Source organism: Pempheris klunzingeri, chromosome 22 (genome assembly GCF_042242105.1).
Source record: "Pempheris klunzingeri isolate RE-2024b chromosome 22, fPemKlu1.hap1, whole genome shotgun sequence".
Classification (NCBI taxonomy): domain Eukaryota; kingdom Metazoa; phylum Chordata; class Actinopteri; order Acropomatiformes; family Pempheridae; genus Pempheris; species Pempheris klunzingeri.
Window position 1 is genome coordinate 6,883,569 of NC_092033.1, and position 18,688 is coordinate 6,902,256.

At 41.9% G+C, this 18,688-nt stretch overlaps 1 protein-coding gene across 2 annotated transcripts in view; it reads left to right on the plus strand.

The window, feature by feature from the left end:
- The first annotated feature begins 3,309 nt into the window (after positions 1-3,309).
- atxn7l1 (ataxin 7-like 1) overlaps positions 3,310-18,688 on the plus strand; it is a 29,523-nt gene continuing 14,144 nt past the window's right edge. Inside the window, exons 1-5 of one of the 2 annotated variants that reach the window (XM_070853859.1) lie at positions 3,310-3,455; positions 3,902-3,976; positions 9,929-10,033; positions 17,848-18,046; positions 18,136-18,557. In XM_070853859.1, the coding sequence (XP_070709960.1) occupies positions 3,359-3,455; positions 3,902-3,976; positions 9,929-10,033; positions 17,848-18,046; positions 18,136-18,557 (898 nt within the window). In that variant the 5' untranslated portion in view covers positions 3,310-3,358. Of the gene's footprint in view, positions 3,456-3,901; positions 3,977-9,928; positions 10,034-17,118; positions 17,233-17,847; positions 18,047-18,135; positions 18,558-18,688 lie in introns of those variants that run through there. The other variant, XM_070853858.1, reaches the window with a different exon arrangement.

Genomic DNA, 18,688 nt, shown 5'->3' on the forward strand with positions numbered 1-18,688 from the left:
AAATGTTTCATTTTCATGCTTCTTTCTTTGCATCACTCCTAAACAGAAACTCTGCCAAAGCACTATTTGTTTTCCTCTCTGTTTAAGCTTATTTCATTCATATCTCCACATGATGCTAAATCTTTTATTTTGTCGTCATTGTTCAAACCCGTCCATTTTTTCTTTTTTTTCTTTTTTTTTTTTGATTGTCTAGTTTTTTTTAAATCCTTCTTGTGACACCAAACAGTGAGCTGGTGAGTGTTGTGTTTTATGAACTTTATTTTTTACTTGTTTTTCATTTACTTTTAGTGTTTGTCAAAGATGATTTGAAGGAATTTCTTCTTCGTCTTTTTTTCTATTGCCTTTTGATATAGTAGAAATGTAAGTGGATGATAAAAAATGCAACAAATGTGTGTGGTATACTGGTTATGCCTCTGCACTCGTGTAATTATCATCCAACTAGTTATAGCCTTGTCAATGATTCCAATGCATTTAACCTGCCAAACTGTCTTATTCAAGAGAGACATACCTTCACTCTGTGACATGCACAATTTCAGTGTACTTTTGTTTTTTTCAATAAAAATGAATGATTTTTCTCATTGATCTCTGTAGTGAGTCCTGTGCATCTGCACACGTGTGTGTGCAGGACACATACATGCATGGCCTGTCACTTTTAGAGGATTTTGTGGTGCTGTACATGCAGTGCAGGTTTAAAAAAAAAAAAAAAATCTAATTTTGTTTGGATTCAGCTGATCAGGTCAGATAAAACGTTCATGGATATAGAAGGTTGAATAAAAGAGTGAAAGCATTTGAAGGCACTGAGGCATTTATGATCGAAAACCATTATTATGACCATCGAAGAGAATGAAAAATCGTGATTGGTGTATTCTGGTTTGTCCTGTGACCTCACTGATCGCTACACGGGAAACAAACACAACATTGTGGTTGAATCATGCTTTGTATGTTTGTGTGTGAGTGAAAGAGAAAGAGAGAGAGGAGGGAAAACAGTGTGTGTGTGTGTGTGTGTGTGTGTGAGTGGACTTAAACTGATCTGATGCATCAGTACAAACTAATCAGTCATTTCCTTGCTCTCATTTAGTGCAGTCATTTCCTCTGAGTTTCCACCCTTCTCTAGTTCTCTCCCTCTGAAACAGACGACAAACACATTGTTTAGTTCTATTCAGATTTTACGAGATTTTATGAGACAGTGATGGATTATCCAGACATTGGTGTATTTGTTTATGCATGTGCTGTGTGAGAACTCAATCTGACTTCATCAGAGACCCCTTTATTGAGAGAGAGAGGGACGTTTTGACGATTTTTGGCGACAACAACATGACTTGTTGTCATCATCTGCTGGAACGTCTGTTCCAAAATAAATCTTAAGCCATAACTTTTCGGCTTTTTTTCGGCTAAGGTTTCTATGTGGTCCAACATTTTAGAAGCTTAAATGAAGACGTGAGCATCATGCAACTTTACAGTAGAACTTCTGTGATAAATCCGACTGATAAAAGTTGGATTCACATGGCCAGTTCCTTCAGTATCATCTGAATAGTAGAAATAATGCAATCTTTTTGACTCTAGGTTTCTTTAAAAGGAGACTCTCCATGCGTCACCTACTTCTAACTTTACACTTGAAATGCAGGCTCTGTTTTCAGCCACAAGAGGTCAATGTAGTGCCATGAGCTTGACCTACTGAGCCACTTTGAGAAGCCAAACATCCTGGGACAGTTTTTTCAGACATATTCAGTCAATGATGTCTTCTCTTAGATTCTTGTATATGCATGATGTAGATGAAAATTTCTCTGGACTTTAATGGTCTCCTTACTGTAAAATGATATAACTGATTATTTACTGGCTGCATTTAAAAGAACCTTTGTGTCGTTCTGAAAGACCCTGGACCAGTGATGTAGGTGCTTTGTTTCCAGTGGCATCCAACTTCTAACCTAACTTAAATCTTTCAGACCTTTTAGGTCCAAAGTGAAAATGTTTTGCTTTGTACAAAATTAAATCAGCCACAGTGATGCTGCAGCTGTAACCTTACAATGTAATCTGAGCTACTAACACCATAATGGTAGACAGTAAATTTTCATTTCAGTGTTTTTCGTAATTCTGACCTCTTTCCGAAAACCATTATACACATTACTTTGCAACTTCCTAGCGAGCCCTGGCAGTACTCTAAGTTATTCTAATGAGGCAGAAAGAGGATTTAAATCTAACATTTGTACAGTTTGAGGTTCAAACAAAAGCCCTTCCTCACATTTCTAGCCTCAGCCTGAAGTATAAAGGAGCACAGCAATGTGGAGTTCATCCACATGCTAATTCCTACCATGTCTAATATCATACTCTTATTTCAATATTTAGATAGCAGAGATCATGTGTATATTAAGCAGTCTGTTTCCTCTATTCTGTGTCATTAAGGCCAATTAAGCCTATCTGTACAGATATAGATAATGAGGGTAAGGTCTCAAGGTCTTCATTATAATGTCCCTCAGGCTTTATAAATGTATTTAAAACTGTTCACATTCACATGTATTGGCAGTACAAGGTAAAGTTATTTAAGTTAATTGTAAAATGAAACGTTATCATAAATGATAAATGTTATCCTCCTCACTAATAATCATATAACAATAACTTTACTTGTATAGCACCTTTAAAAACAGAGTTAACAGAGTACTTTGACAGATGCAAGCCAAACAAAAGCAAGGATTACAGTGAATTTAGAACACAGAAGAGGAAAATAGGAAAAGACAAAAGCAGGGGAGAGAGATAGAAGACACTAGAGCATTATGGATGCCTACATGCAGAGCAATAAGTGAGCAATACTAAAATAAATAATAAGAAATAAATGAGTGAGTGAATAAAAGAGGAAGGCCATTAAAAAAAGACATCATGTAAAAGCGAGTCTGTAGAATGGGTATTAAACAGTGACTGACTCTGGAAGCCTGATCTCCTCAGGCAGGTTGTTCCAAAGTCAAGGGGCCCTGATGGCAAAAGCATGGTCACCTTTTAGATTTAAGCCTCGACTCTGGATCAGCCTGCAGGACCTCGTGTGAGGATCCCAGGCTGCACACGGCCTCATATGTGGTCAACATTTCTTCAATGTAAATCTCAGTCATTTAAACTATGTAACCTCTCTGCAGTGAGAAACCTGTATACTGTTAATAAGCTTTGGGATGTACCCACATACTGAACTTTTGAACTCGTGAATAACTCCCTGCCTATCGCTCAACCTCTCAACCCTCCGGAAAATGCCGAGCGAAGCCGAAGCCGGCCGACCACGACGTCAGCGTATCTCGTTCTTTCGTTTTTCGCCTGCTGCGTGCGAAGGAGAGCGAGGAAAAAACGGCTCTCAGCAAAGCAACAAGAAGGAAGAGCAATGGCGACACTGGATCGCCAAATACCAAGTCTGGATACCTTCCTTTGCGAGCCTTGGTCTTCCTTCGTCAGTGCGGCTAAATTACGTTTTGTTGACAGTAAGTTCGCACGTCGGTAGCGCCGTTGTTTTTGCGGACAAACTGTCGGGAAGTGCGTGGTCCAACTGTCTGTGATTGAGTTGAGTGAGCCCCTCCACCATGCAGGGTCTGTCAAAGCGCAGCAAAGTAACTGTCAGAAATATTACTAGGAAATGCAATATTGATAGCTCGGTGTATTAGCCGCGCTCAAAGCTAGCGGCTACAGTGCTGAGTTGTTTGCTGTGTGCAGTAATGACACCCTCAACTGTCCAGCTGTAAGTTTGTTAGCTTTGACAGCTTCACTTGCTCTAGGAAGCCAGCTCAGGGCGCTAGCAAGCTAATGCTAACGCGATAGCACAGCCTCGGACCAGCATGGCTCCACGCATGGCCCCCCAAAGTTTGTTGTGGATGTCCCCTGCGTGTTTTTTGTTTTTGTCTTTTTTAAAGTGGCTCTTGTGTTTGTTCAGACGCAGACTCGTCTTTGGATAACAGCGACAAAGAGCTTTACCGCCGCGGTGAAGCCGTGAGGCTCAGCAAAGAAGGTAAGGAAGTTGCACTGCTAAATACTTCACGCTGTCACGTATGTGATGGTGGTTTGTTATTGTTTGGCTGGGCATGCTCTGCAGCAGAAAGGATGCCAGAGTATTTATGTTTTTAGTATATTCTCATAGAAATCATTAGTGCTGGCTGCCATCCTGTATCAAGGGTTGTAACCCAGAAAATGTAAGAAAATTGTCAAAAATGCTGATAATGATTATAAAGCTTGTTTCGCAGACCGGCTGTCCCAAGGCAAGCATTTAGTCTGTTCATGAACATATATGACAAAAATAGTATCAGTTCTTCGTATTTGAGAAGCTGGATGTGGCATATTTGCGTGATAAAGTATAAATTGATCATCAAAATAGTTTGTTGACTAATCAATTAACCAGCTTGTTGTGTCTGATCTACCTGTTATCATTAATAAGACAAAACAAAATAAATTAAAAAAAAAAAAAAGAAGTTGATCAGGACAGCATCAAATATTAACGGTCATTGTTACATGCATCATGTGATCTGGATGCTTTGGGTCTTTCAACATCAGGTCAGGTGATCGTGTATCAGAAGGGCTTTATCATTATTCCAAGATGAGTGGAATACATATTAAACTGCACATTAATGCGTCTTTAAGTGAGCTATTATGTTGTTTGAAAATTGATTATAGCCATATAGATTAGAGCGGGGACCCTCAAACACGTTTTCCAGCATTACCTGTAGTCTTAAAAGGAAGTGTAGTTGTGCTATATGTGATGTACGGTCTGTAGTGTGTATTTTATCATGTCAGTGAGAGACTGATAAGACTTCAGTGTCCTTAATGGGCTCAACTTGTGTATAGCTGAAAGTCTGTCTTATATATTGTGTTGCATTTGGCCGTTTGTACAAGCATCTAGTTATATATCATGAGTGAGAGTATGTGGAGGGGGTCGTTAGGTGCCTGTAAGCTGTGAGTGGGTACCTCCACCCTCCTGCCCTGAGGAGTTCCTCCTCACCTCACCACGTAAAAATACCCACAGGAGCACGCGCTGCTCTTGAGTCATCCCTGAAAGTTTGAGCTGCAGCCCTCGTACGAACACAGTGACGCACGCACACGCAGCCAGGGAAACTCTTCTCACTCCCACTGGTCAAATACCAACCAACCCCCCCCCCCCTTCTCCCACTCGCGCACACACATACTCACTCACATGCCTCATCTTCCTCTCTCAGAGCCAAACTGGAGCGGTGTTTCCAGAATTGCTGATCTGTTGGCAACATGACACTAAGGCCTGCTGAGAGTGATATGCACACACACACACACAGGCAGACACGCACAAGCCTCACAAGCACACTGGGCAACACGTCTTAAATGCTTAATTTGTAAATTTGTATCTAGGAGAAAGTGGTGTGCTCCATTGTAGATTTGTATAGTATATGTTTACTCACTTGACACTTAAGCGTGCTGCACACACACATTTGAAGATTGCGAAGCCGGGGTGGCAGTTATTGCTGTGTTGGGCAGGATATGGTTGGTATCTCACTTTTTTTTTGCCTTTATTTGGTTAGGGTTAGGGTTAGCAATTACAGCAAGAGACAGGAAACATGGGGAGTTGATGTGCAGTGAAAGAGTCAAACCGTGGACGTCTTAACCAGCAGGCTATGGGAGCGCCCCAGTGATGGTATCTCACTCCTAACCGTCAAACACGTACACGCAGTGGAGATGATGACAACCAACAGCAACTTAGTGAGGCTAGACTGGCAGCCACTGTCATCATCACACCAGAAATAGGCAGTGCTGTCATTCTGCTATTTGTGCGTTCAACACTGTCTTTAGTAGACAGTCAGGAACATCATGGTATTAACTGTGAGATACAGTTTGTCACCCAAGACGCTAGTATGATGAGGACATTTCTGCAAGCTTGCTTTGAGAGTTGTCCCATAACCAAGTGCGCTTGGAGTGTAAGTGCTCTCAACTGCGGTGCAGATCAAACACAAGGGAACATGCCACATGGTGCAGGCTTTGGCACAGTTCCATGTGCAGAGCACGAGCCGTTTCCTCGGCTGTTTGAAACCTTTCAGCTGAGGATTTTGAAGTCTGTAATCTAGCAGACTACTCAGAATTATTCATTTAGTAAATGGGCCACTATTATCTGCATTTAATTGATTTGAGCTGGAATTAGTCACATTAGCCTGTCAACTCTTGAATATGGCGCTTTTTGTAAATGCTGTGAAGCGAGGTAGATTTAAGATAAATGACACGTTGCATGGTGAAAGATTGCCTGAGTGAAAAATGTATAAAAGTGACACTGTGTGAAGTTTTCACCTAAAACCTTAATGAGCTGACACGATTCGTCAGAAAGTAATCGTCAACTTTCTTTTGATGAATTGCTCAAGTCCTTTCTCAAGCACAAATATCATTCACTCGATCTTCATGTCATATGATGGTAAACTGGATATGAGCAATATGAAGTCTGACTGTAAAAATGTCGATTTTTCAGTATTTTCTGACATTTTTTAAGACCAAGCATTTAAATTATAAAAAAGAAAAGAAAATGAAAATAACCACAAGATGTAGTCCTGAATACTTTTTTAGCTATTGCCATAATTGAAGCATAGTCTGAAATAAAGAGAAATCGTGACAGGAAAGCAAATGAATCAAAGCGTTGTTTCTTTCTGAATCAGAGTAGAATGAGTTTGTCCTGACACAGAATAGTGAAGTGCACTAGACTTTAATGTGTTCAGCCAAGACATTGGATCATAAGTCTAGTTTCATGAGTTGTGATCTATCATGAAACCATTGTTAGTCTGTTTCATACATGGTTATAGTTTCCCTGGCAGGAGTTCATTTTTCAGCCTGCTGGCCAGATGATTCAGACTTTTAAAACAGAGGTTTTGGTAGATTTTTTAAATCAATTAAATCATCAGTTTCTCCTTGACGTGCTGTCTTTACAGCTTTATTGCCTTTTTAAAAAAGGTTTGCTAACCAACCAAAAGACCAACTGTCTTATTAAAAGAAAAGATTTGGGACTGTCTTCGTACAAAATCCTAAAAAGTTTAACCCAGATTTCTATCTGGGACATTCTTGTATAAATGGAGAGAATAGACATCTTTGCAGCCTGAGGTCTGCAATATTAGCTGCACATCAGCCGCTGGTAAGCTTGTTTACTTTGGTGCAATAATTATCTGGTGTGTATGTTCAAAAAACAGCTTAAGTTGAAGTTGTTCTTGTGGCCTGTGCCCTCCTCTGGAACTGTTGTAGCACCGCAATTACTCATAAGTGGCCCCTATCACCCAGATTTCCTCTAAGTTGGTTGATTGTAGGTGTTTTATTCAGTGAAACATGTTGCTCTGGAGCAGGACTTCTCTCTTTTCCCTGCTGTTAAACCTTTTTGTTTACGAGTAAGACCTTTTTAATTTGCCTCCCAAAACCCTTAATCACCAATGGGGAGTTGATTTTCTTACTCTGAATATAATCAGTGTCCAATGATGGCATTGTTTACGTAGCTCCAAACACGCTTATTCACAGGTGACTGATGTTTTTGTAGTTTTTGGCCTGTCAGTGGTTTGGCAGCCTGGAGCAGCTGGCTTGAGAGAAACACACAATTCAGACTGCAGAAATAGGCTACACACTTAGTTTGCATTTGACTTGGCAGACGCAGAGGAAATTGCATTCTTGCTTTTTTTTTTTTTCTTTTTTTCAGTTCTCCCACTAACGTCCCTTTCTGTTACTATAAACCTTGGGGATTTGCTGTTTGCCGGAAAACAAAATTTTCCTGTTGCAATTTGTTGTTGCATGGCTTTGCAATTAACAAGAAACCGTGGTGATGTTGATGTACTTTTTGAACAGAAACCTCTTGGCAGGTAGAGCCAACCTGCAACAGTGTTTTCAGTCACTCTGTTTAACTGCTCACATAGCAAAAGTTATTCATTCTTACCACTTAACAACATGCCTACAATGACAATATTTAAAAGTTTTTCACATGCCACACCTCTCCATTTGTGTTTGTGTTGTAGCTCAGATCATGCCACTTTCAATAAGGCAAAAACAAACGCTGCAGTTTATTTGCTAGCGAGGGTAGTGCAGTTTTTGTTAAGCAAACTCTGGAATCGGAGAGTTTGAATTGTGGCTCAGATCCAGGAGCGTGCCCAGAAATTTCGGCCACGGAAAATGAGTGAGAAATAATCTCCTCCGCTGTATTGACAAGGTGAACTTGGGCAAAGCATCTTAGCACTAAGTGCTTCGGCACAGCTGCTCAGCATCCATCTGTAGTCTCATTATTTTTCAATATTTATTTAAAAACAATTAACATAACTCAAAAGTAATGAAATAATCCGTACCAGTGATCATGACAACCTCAGTGTGTGTATGTCTATGTGTCCTTGAACACTTCATGTATGATTAATGAGACCAACTCTGACTTTTTTACAAACACACGAGCACAAGCTCACTTTGGATACATAAGTGTGTAACATGGCTTTGACCTTGAGTGACCTAACAGATGTTTTTTTTCCTACACACACACAGACACACGCACACAGATGGGCAGTAAGCATGACTGTCACTGTCTGACTTTTTCGATGACACAAAACTCACCAGCAATGCAAGGTCATGATGACATGCACCCTTACACTGTCAGACACCCACACATTCTCCAATTTTTCCCGTGCGAGCTTTCACAAACACACACACACACACACACAAACACACACAACCCTCCTCCCCTCCCAGAGAGTCTGGTTTAAGTCCCATGCTAATAAGTGCTGTGATTTCAGCAGAGCTTGTTTGGGAAGGGGAAGATTAGGTTCTCAGAGCTTAGCCAGAAGAGATAATAGCTATTTTCTCTTGGACATATTTGTTTTTCTCAATATTTTTATTAATCTTCAGTTTTGGTTGAGTGGGCGGGGTATCTCTTGTAACTCCAGGCACAATAGGCCTATCCACAGTAAACAACTGTGTGCCAACCCTGCCCCTGCACAACACAACTTATGGTCTCAAACCCATTAAGTAATTCCCAAATTCACTTTTGACAGGGCACACATGTTAATTGAAAACCATTCCAGGTGACGACCTTATGAAGCCGATTGAAGGAATGCCACGAGTGTGCAAAGCTGTCATCAAAGCAAAAGGTGGCTACTTTTGAAGCATCTAAAACGCAGTAACGTAGTTAGCTATTGTGTCTTATGTAGTTCTCTGGTGTTTTGTTTGGACCACAGTAGTGTAGTTCTGACTGGGCCTGAACGCTCCACTGTGAAGCCAGCACTAATGGGAGAGGGGACTTCCTGTGATTTTTCGTAAAATAAAAGTCATTTCTGGGAAACACTCCGCAGCGTACTTTTGCATCATGTCCTACTTCCTGCAGCCCTTGCCTAAAACAAACAGTATTTCAGTAGCTTGTAACACATCTGACACACAGTCTTGTGTGGTGTGCATAGACTGTGTGGTTGTGTGCCACTTGTCTGTGCAACTGTTGTGTCCTGACTTCATATGAGAAAGCAGCTCACGTAAGAACAGGAAATTTCAATTCACATACTATATGTAACGCAGCCAGATATAATCAATTTTGATCCAAATTTACTAAAATGTTTTTAAAAAAGTTGTCTGATCTAAAAGTGGGGATGCAAAAACACATGTATGATCCACCAAGTCTTATGTGCAGCTGCTCCTACTGCTTCATTCTACAGACACCTATGATCATACCAATACCTTGGAATAGCATAGATTACTATAGAATACTGTACATTACCGCACATTAACATACGATACTTGACATTACCATATGTTACCGTATATTACCCTACGTTACTATAATTTCCGTACAATACCGTTCAGTACTGTACAATACACCATAGATAACCAAAGAATTCCTTTAACATACCATACCAACTCTGTCAAAAGCTAAATTGACCCATAAGACAGTTTTTCAAAAACATGCAGTGTTCCTTTAACTCTGAAATTTGTTCTCTTCTCTTCATGTCCTGTTCAGAGATGCTCGTCTACAGCCCGTTTCCAGTACTTGAGGATTTTTGTCTTGTTGTCTGCCATGTCTGCAATCAGGTGGTCACTCCTCAGGGCATCCTCACACACTATGGTAAGACACACACACACACACACACACCTCAGGGCATAGTCTCACAAAAAATCCTCAGGGCTTAGGAATACATATCCCCCTACACACATACACACACACACACACTCCTCAGGGTATCTCCAGTTGTCACGCAGAGCCACAGAACAAACATGCTTAAGTACCCACACGCAGAGCCATTCATATCAATACAATAATTTCTATTCATCCCTTCAGGGCACTGTAAAAAGTAGCCTCCCTGCAATGTATCCTCCACACAAACATCACTTGCTTATACCTTGTAATGCTCAGCAGTCTTATAAGGCCTGAAAAACACTAAATAATTTACAGAATAATGGACCAGATGTAGCGTTGTGCACAAGCTTTTTCACCCAAGAAATAAGTGTATGGACGAAGTAAATTGCGAGAGTTGGCATTTCTGCTCTTAAGATGGGCTGATAGAGTTGTAACTAAAGACTACACTAAGAACATTTACAAGCAAAAGGAAGATTTGGCAGACTGATGGGTTGACTAATAATATCATACTTACAAGTATACATACAATATAATTATTAATATACATATGATAATAAAATCTACATCCATATATAAACCTCTACAAAGGTACCACATTTCTGTTAACAGATGTTAATAATAATAATAATAATAATCGTAAAACACTATGCTTTTAGGGGACAATGATACACACATACAGTGCTGCATATGCTTTATACACCTGACACCATAAAATGTAATATTTGTTGCTATGGAGACTGAAAACGGATGTAATTGAGATGTTGCTCAGCCACTATCTGCTGCCTTTGAGTAAACATAAATTAATTAGTATGTAAAAAAATGTATATGGATTTTTAAGTAAGAAAATGTGTGGAAAATAGGCAATATGCATTCACTTTGAAGAGTTTTTGTTGTTTAAGTGGGAGCATTGTTGATCCCGGCTCTCATTGGCCCTCCACCCTGTCCGTCCACCTCTTGTTTAGTTTTGATTGTGGCTCCACTGAGCGCGCTCGCATCTGCCCGCGAGCGGCTGCTTCCTTCTGTTGGCATTACGTGCACCAGCCTGAGCTGCCTGTGTGTGTGTGTGTGTGTGTGTGTGTCGGGGGGGGGCATGGTTAGACTTAATGACCACACACACTTATCCCTGAGAGGAGAGAAGCATGAGTTGCATGAACACACGTTCTCACTTTCTGTTTCCCAGCAGAAAGAGGTCAGTGGTATTGTGAGACACACACACACATGCTCATAGACTCCCGGTACGCGCTGTTGTTTTGTCCCTGCTCCTGCCCCCTGTGCCCCCCTCCCCCTCCTTGTTGGCAGTGCTTGCTGACACGCACACAGAGCCGGATAACAACAGGTCTAAAACGCACTCGTGCACACTAACACACACACACACACACGCGCACACACAGTGTCAAGAGTGGGAATCTCCTGAGAGGACAGGCGTTGCAGTGGACCAGCAGGCCAAGCCACATGCTGACTAGTAGAAACGTTTCATCATATGCTACCATGTCTGTAATCATTTTAACTGGAGTGCAATGACCCAGAAGTCAAACTGTCCAGCCACTATATTTGATTCATTGACTTCATTCTTAAATTGGAAGAATTACACACACACACACAACTACTCTTGTGTCATGACATAAAGAACACTCCCCCTGACCTCTGCTGAGTGGACTGCCTCCAGGAACTGCCCCCGTCAAGATATTGTTGTGATGTTTTGCATTTCCTCCCATTGTTGCTCATTCCCATCATGTCACTGGAATATCTTAGTAGTAGTATATACTGCCATTGTTCCTTGCTGGAGGACTCTGCTTTAAATGTTGTAACCCTGAGAAGCATATTTATTTATGGCAGCGGCCTTGTATTTGTCTGCATGTGTGTATCCATCATGGGATCTGCTTTCATGCTTGACCTGTGCATGGAATCAGCACTGAGGCCTTTACGTATACGCTCACTCGCACACAGGAGGAGGAGGGGTTTGGCTGCCTCAGGGGTCAGCGGCTCCGAGTTATACACGCCCAGTTTGCTGCTCTAGCTTTGCTGTGTGTGAAGAAGAGATTGGCCACAACTTAAGCTCGGACTTGCACTGGATAGACAAGTAATGCACTCCACGTTTTGTGTTCAGACAGGTTAAGATATACTATATTTTATACATCAGAGACTTGCTCTATTTAGTGGATTTGTTTATTTAAATCTCCTTAGAGTAAGACAAGCTTGTATATTCTTAGCACAAGTGGCCCCAGTGGGATATCAAATAAATCCCTCACGTTGGCAGTGTTCACACCTCGCTCTCTCCAATGAGCTCGTAAAGAGAGAATGTGCAAAGAAATAGTTTTTAATGCTCGTGAGTGAACCTCAAAGCTTATTATGAACAGACTGAACTGTTGTAAAGACGTTTTTCCCAATGAAGATGTTTGATTTGCACTCTTTTAAGCAGTCTGAAAATGATTGAAACTTCATATTTATCAATGTGGTTGGGAGGCTGGGGTTTATGTTTTAAGGGCTAGGATGATTATACAAATTAGTTTCTAAGAATGTTTGTTTATGTTGGTAAACCTGGGCCCTGAGCATCATGATGAAATAGAGGATTCAAGAGTTGAGAGTGACGATTTGACTCATGTATGTGTGTGTGTGTGTGTGTGTGTAAGTCAGCTCTCCATGCCGCGATATTTCAGAGGATTCCTTCCAGTTCTCTCATCTACTACGATCTCCTCTCTTCACTCTTTCAGTCTTGTGTGCTGGTGGCCTGCTGTGTGTGAGTAAGTGGAGTGTGTGATGAAAGGGTCATTTTGTTTCTGCTGGCGGAGTGTCCGTCTCTCTCTACTCGCCTTCCAACTTTTCTCTGTAGTGGTGGGTTAATTGAGCTGCGAGGCAGGTCAAGGGAAAAAAGTTCAGTTTCATTTCATTTCTAATTTAGCAAGTGTTTTGACTGCGTGGCCTTCCCATGTCTGTGCTTGTTGTTGTCTGTAAAAGTGTATGTGCGTGTGTCTTGGCTGTGGTGTAGCCGTTCATTTCACATGATGTTTGTCTGTTGTTGTAAAGTCTCACCCCAAACCACAGAAGCTGCACTCGGTTTTATTCACTGGATATGTTGCTCATTCCACTGTTGTGTTGTTACTGCGGCTCGGCTGTGTGTGAACCATTATCTGAGGTTTGGGCCAATTAAAATGCCAGCTGCTGCTGTACATTAGAAGTAGTTTCTTTTGCTTTTTTTTTTTTTTTTTGTCTTTGCACTCAAGTTTGTTTGGTGTTAAGAAAAGCAAAGTGCATGGCATCAACATTGGTTTTACCTCACCTCAGGAACCAAAAGAGAGAGACATTTCTGAGAAGCCATGACCTTTTACTCACACACTGAGGAAGATGCATAGACAGGTGATAGTTGAAGGCATGGTTACTGAGTGACTTAAAAAAAAAGTCAAGCCTTTTGACCATATGATTTTAATCGAAGATTTTTAAGTATGGTCGCATATCGGCAGTAATAAACACATTGATAGCCTTAGTTATGACTTTGGCAGAGTCAGAGGCTGCCTGAAGGACTCGTCTTCCAGTCTGTGTGTGTCCCATTGTGCTCATCCACACATTCTGCTCATACCGTCATAAATGACATGCTGGAAGCGTCTCCACAGATGTCACCTGACTTTAGTTGAACAGCGTCGGCATGCATTTAGTAGTGGTCCATTTTCACTGTAACTAACCAGGCTGAGCCGCCCACTGCCAAAACCTCTTGAGTAGAACTGGTGCTGTAGAATTTCTGTTCCACGCATGGTGGCACGTAACATTGCGGTAGATCTTACAGTCCCATTACGGCATTGAGACATTTTTTAATTGCGATATCCTGAAATTCAATATGACTTTGCATCCCCATTGAAAACGTAATATAAAAGGTGGTTAATGTAATGTTTTTGTGGTGAAATGTTGTTAAAAATGTCCAGGAAAGGTTAAGGGTGCCGGGTACCTTGAGCTATCCTTAAGCTTGGGTCCAATGCAATCGAGTATCTTGTGTAAACCTCCCCTTTGCTTTTTTACATACAGTATTAGCTACACTCTCCCACTTTCGAAGCCTTAACTTAAATCCCTCTGTTGTATCAATTGCACACTGGATGAATCATTACTTGGCAGCATTGCTGAACTAAGAGTAGATGTAAAACAGTCTCTTTCTTCAAAAGTATTCTTAACATTTACGGAATGCCAATGCTTTCAATATACAGTTTTTTTTCAATATAACTTTGTTTTTAAACCAGCAAGCCTAGTTGCCTTTGACTCACTTCTAGATGACCTGAATATCTGAGAATCTTTATAGATAATTTTATTCGTTTTCTCACATCCCTCTCTCACTCTCTCCCCTGCTCCTCTCTCAATGTAAACAAACCCAGTTGAGCTCCAGGAGCCTCCGCTCCTCATCATGCAATGGCTCCACCCACAGGATGAGCCAGCAGCCAATCGGCAACCGGCTGGGCTCTCAGCATTGCCATAACGACAGGCAGGCAGGAGAGCGTAGTAGTGAGGGTGCCCTTGTGGTCGAGTGGCTCAGTGACCTTGCCTGGGCAGCCGTCCATGCTTTGTAAATCAGTGTGTTTAGCTCCCAACCGGCTCCTTACAGGATGAGCTCCGTTACAAAACACCATAAATCTGCTGTTCGTCATTCTTGATGTCTGTACACACAGGTTTACTAGCTGTAAAAAGGGTTTGATCATTTTTGTAAGCCATCAATTTAATCTGTCTGTAATTGTTTTTTTTATTTTACTGTTATGTGTTTTACTGGATGTGTTTGCTCCTGTATTAAATACAAAGACTTTGAATACTAGGCTGAGTTGGACCCACAAAACCCTAGTAAGGGCTGTATTTAGCTTGGCCAGTAACCACAAGGGCACATCTGATATTATTTTTCTTCAGATTTATTATTTAGCTAATTTCTACCTAGAAAAATAGGAAGGAAATAAAAGAAAACTCCCCGGTACACACATACAGAAAAGGTACACACATGCACAGTTTTCACAGTCTACTCCTACAATACAGGTTCATTGAACTGTACAGTTTAGTTGACAAAAATGGTGTGTGTATAATGTGTGAAACTGTGTGAAATAATGTGTGATTTAATGTGTGAAATTGTTACCGTTGTAGCTGCATACCTGCGAATGTGACTGGACTTTGATCCTGCTACTCTGAATACAGCTGCCTCTGCTTCCACTGGCCTATTTATACACCTGCCACACACACACACACACACACACACACACACACACACTCACACACTCTCACACTCTCACACTCTCACTTACTCGTATTAAGCCCTTACAAAGTATTCTCATATATACATAATGCACACATAATACACACTCTAGTATGTATACAAACTAGTTGCAGCCTGCACCTTGGACAAAAACACATACTCTTGCAATATTCTCAATTCAAGTGTTCTCAGTGTGGTATCATACCCGCACACGCACCTGTTATACTTACGCATGCAATGGCTAATCTCTTCAGTACACACGCATTCACTTCGACACACATTGTACACACACTCTCCCTCAGTCACCTGCAGCACACTTTCATTTGCACTCATGCACTCTGAGCAAACACACACAGTCGTTCAGTCTGTCTGCTCTGCCCTTTTGTTCCACTGTGCTTATGTTAGCACACTACTACTACACCCATTAACTGGGCTGTACAACAGTTTCACACACACACACAGACACACAGACAGACACACACACACACACACACACACACACACAGAATCCCTCCTGCTGCTTACTGAGTAAAGCATAACATCAGCGCTACTCCGTCAGGAGTTTGTTTTACACTAGTCAGTCTACCAGCTGGTCAGTTGTGATGGGGATGAGATTATTCTTTACTATTCTTTATTTTGAGTGAGAGTGTGAGAGTTCTGGGTTAGAGAGTTTCCTTCGGGTCAAGGACTGTTCACTTGGTTAGCTTTCTCCCCCTCGTGCTTTTTGTCCTGTAAGTGCGCCCAGCTGCTATGATGCTCACACAACAGGTTTTTTCGGGAATCCTCATCTGCCAGGGGCTGAGGGTGCTCCTCTGATGTCTCAGCAGCGAGCTCTTGGTTGTGTAATGTGATTGGTACAGGTCTCCCATCTCTAATTATTTGCTGACCTATCTCAAGGAAATGAAACCTGGTTGTATGTCTCACTTGCTGCTCAATGTTTGTAGATTTACACATGGGTCAGTGAAGGCCACAACAGGATGGACCAATACTAAAGCCTGTTAGAGGGCTATTGTGTCTGCTTGACTGTGTTTAGTGCGTGTGTGTGTGTGTGTTTTGGGTGTTTGAGTGTTTTTTTAGCTTGACCTTGGCTTGTACTTATCACACTCTATTTCAAGTATTTAAGGCAGGGCCTGAGAAAAGATCTTTGTGGACCTTTTAGTTTAATATATTTGTTGATAACTTTTGTAATTGTGAGCATATGCTCCGTGCACGTAAGTGCAGTCTCATACTTGTGTAGTTGGTGATTGTGCAGGGATGTACGTTATTCATTTGCAACAGTATTTGTGCACGTTTCCTACGTGAATATTAATGACATGATTTTAGCAGCTGACTGATAAATACATGTAGCTGCACAAGGTCTGTTATCAAAATAAGGCTTTAGAGTTTCACACTATCTTTCCCAATAAACACACTGTTAGTAACTTTTAAATATAGCAGTCTAGCTCTACCTGCGCTGCTCTCTTTACGTATAGATAGATAGATAGATAGATAGAAATACTTTATTGATCCCCGGGGGAAATTCTGGATATGTCATCATTTACTGCTCGGTTTTAGATTTCTATCTTAGCAAACAGGAAATTCAGTTAACCACAAGGGCCGGTCCCAAAATACCAGCTGCTTTCACCAACTTATCACCTCAGTCTTGCACATATTAGTTATTTACCCCCTGAGGCAGCTGGCAGATTAGGCAAACTTTGTTTTGAACTTTGAACACAATATGACATTGCACCTAATCTTCGAGCTAAATGTTACATATAATTCTAAGTACTTGTCAAGTACTGTTGTACAATGTGTGCAGTGTGTTTTCCCCACCTCCTCTTATCTGTTTTTATGACCTGTTGACCCCTTTGTTTTCCTTCAGGTAGCTGGTGTGTAGTTTCCCTGTAAGACAGTCAGAGAGAGACAGACAGTCCTGGACTACACCCCCTCGTTCCCTCCCCACCCTTCTCCCACAAAGACATGCATAGCAAAAACCGTAAGTGCGAGCTCCTCTCCTCTCCTACTTTTTCCCCCCACAGGCTTGTGATTTATTCCCCTTCTATGTTTCTTTCTGTGTCTCAGCATCTTCTCACTTGTGCATTGTATTCAGATCTGGGTCAAAAGGTATATATAATTGTTACTCCTGTATATAATTGTTACTCATATTTGAACTCCACATAATAACAGATTGGGAGCTTTAATCACATGAGGGCACTTCAGATGGTGCCAGGCAAGTTGCTAATTAGAGAAAAGTGTACTTAATTGATTTGTAAATACCTCATTCTTTTGTGGAAATGTTCTGACACAGATTTGTCTGTCCTGTGTTACAACACAGCCATCTGGCACCTAAGCAGGGTAATAAAAAAAGAAAAAAGAAAAAATTGGTGTAAATACCACACCACACTACATTCACAACCAGACTCAGGTGCTAACTGGATGTGAAATCAGATCCAAAAAAGTGGCCAGATCCAAAAAGCCCCCGCTAGCAATGCATGATCTTTATTAGAGTTTGTCTTAATCTGTTGAGTGTGCGTCTTTTTGTGTGCGCCATGCAGCTGCGTGACCTTACACATAAGATCTTTGTCCCTGATTCTGTTTTAATCTGTTTCAGAGAAGCGCCACGTCTCCCCCATCCCCTCCAGGAGCCCTTTGGTCCCCATGAAGTCCAAAGCCCCAGCAGTGGCCCCTGCTTTGGCTCCCAGTCCTGGGGACACGCTGGCCTTCAGGGTCCCTAAAGATTACCCTCACTCCCGCTTCAGCAAGGCGCCACTTGCTGTCTACCCACCAAAGGGGGCACGGAACAAGACATGGTGGGTGCATACTTTAGAAACTTAATACGGATGCTGCTTCCAAAACATTTAATCATTCAGTGTTTTAACTTTGTGCTTCCCCTTTCCAGTGTATCTCTTCCAGTCGTAAGCCTGGAGAAGATGCCCTGCCTCAACCGAGCCGACTCAGCATCACACGTGCGCCTCACCTCCACCCCCTCCCCCTCTCCCGTCAAGCCTCCGTCCCTCACCCCCCCAACCTCCCAGCGTGTCAGCGAGAAGCTCATGAACGGTCGTGGCGCCAGCGGGCCGTCCACGCCGCGCTCCACCACGTCTCCATCCTCCCTGGACGGGCGGCCCAGTCCGGCACGCTCTCCGCTCGACAGACGGCCTTCATCCACCCCTTCTCCCTCATCACTGGACCGAAAACCCTCCCCGTCACCTTCCCCTTCTCACCGATCTGGCACTCTGCCGTCATTGTTGGCCTCACCGTCGGAGAAGAAGCACCAAAATGGGACTAAGACTTCCTCCAGGTCACACAGAAGACTCTCAGGTCAGTCCTTTTTATTTTTTCTCAAGGCGAAATCCTTCTGCATGCATGTTTTCTCTAGGAACCTTTTGTTTCACTGTGGCACTCACAGTCCTCTACTGGTGACTAATGGGTGCAGTTGCAGCTTAAATGTC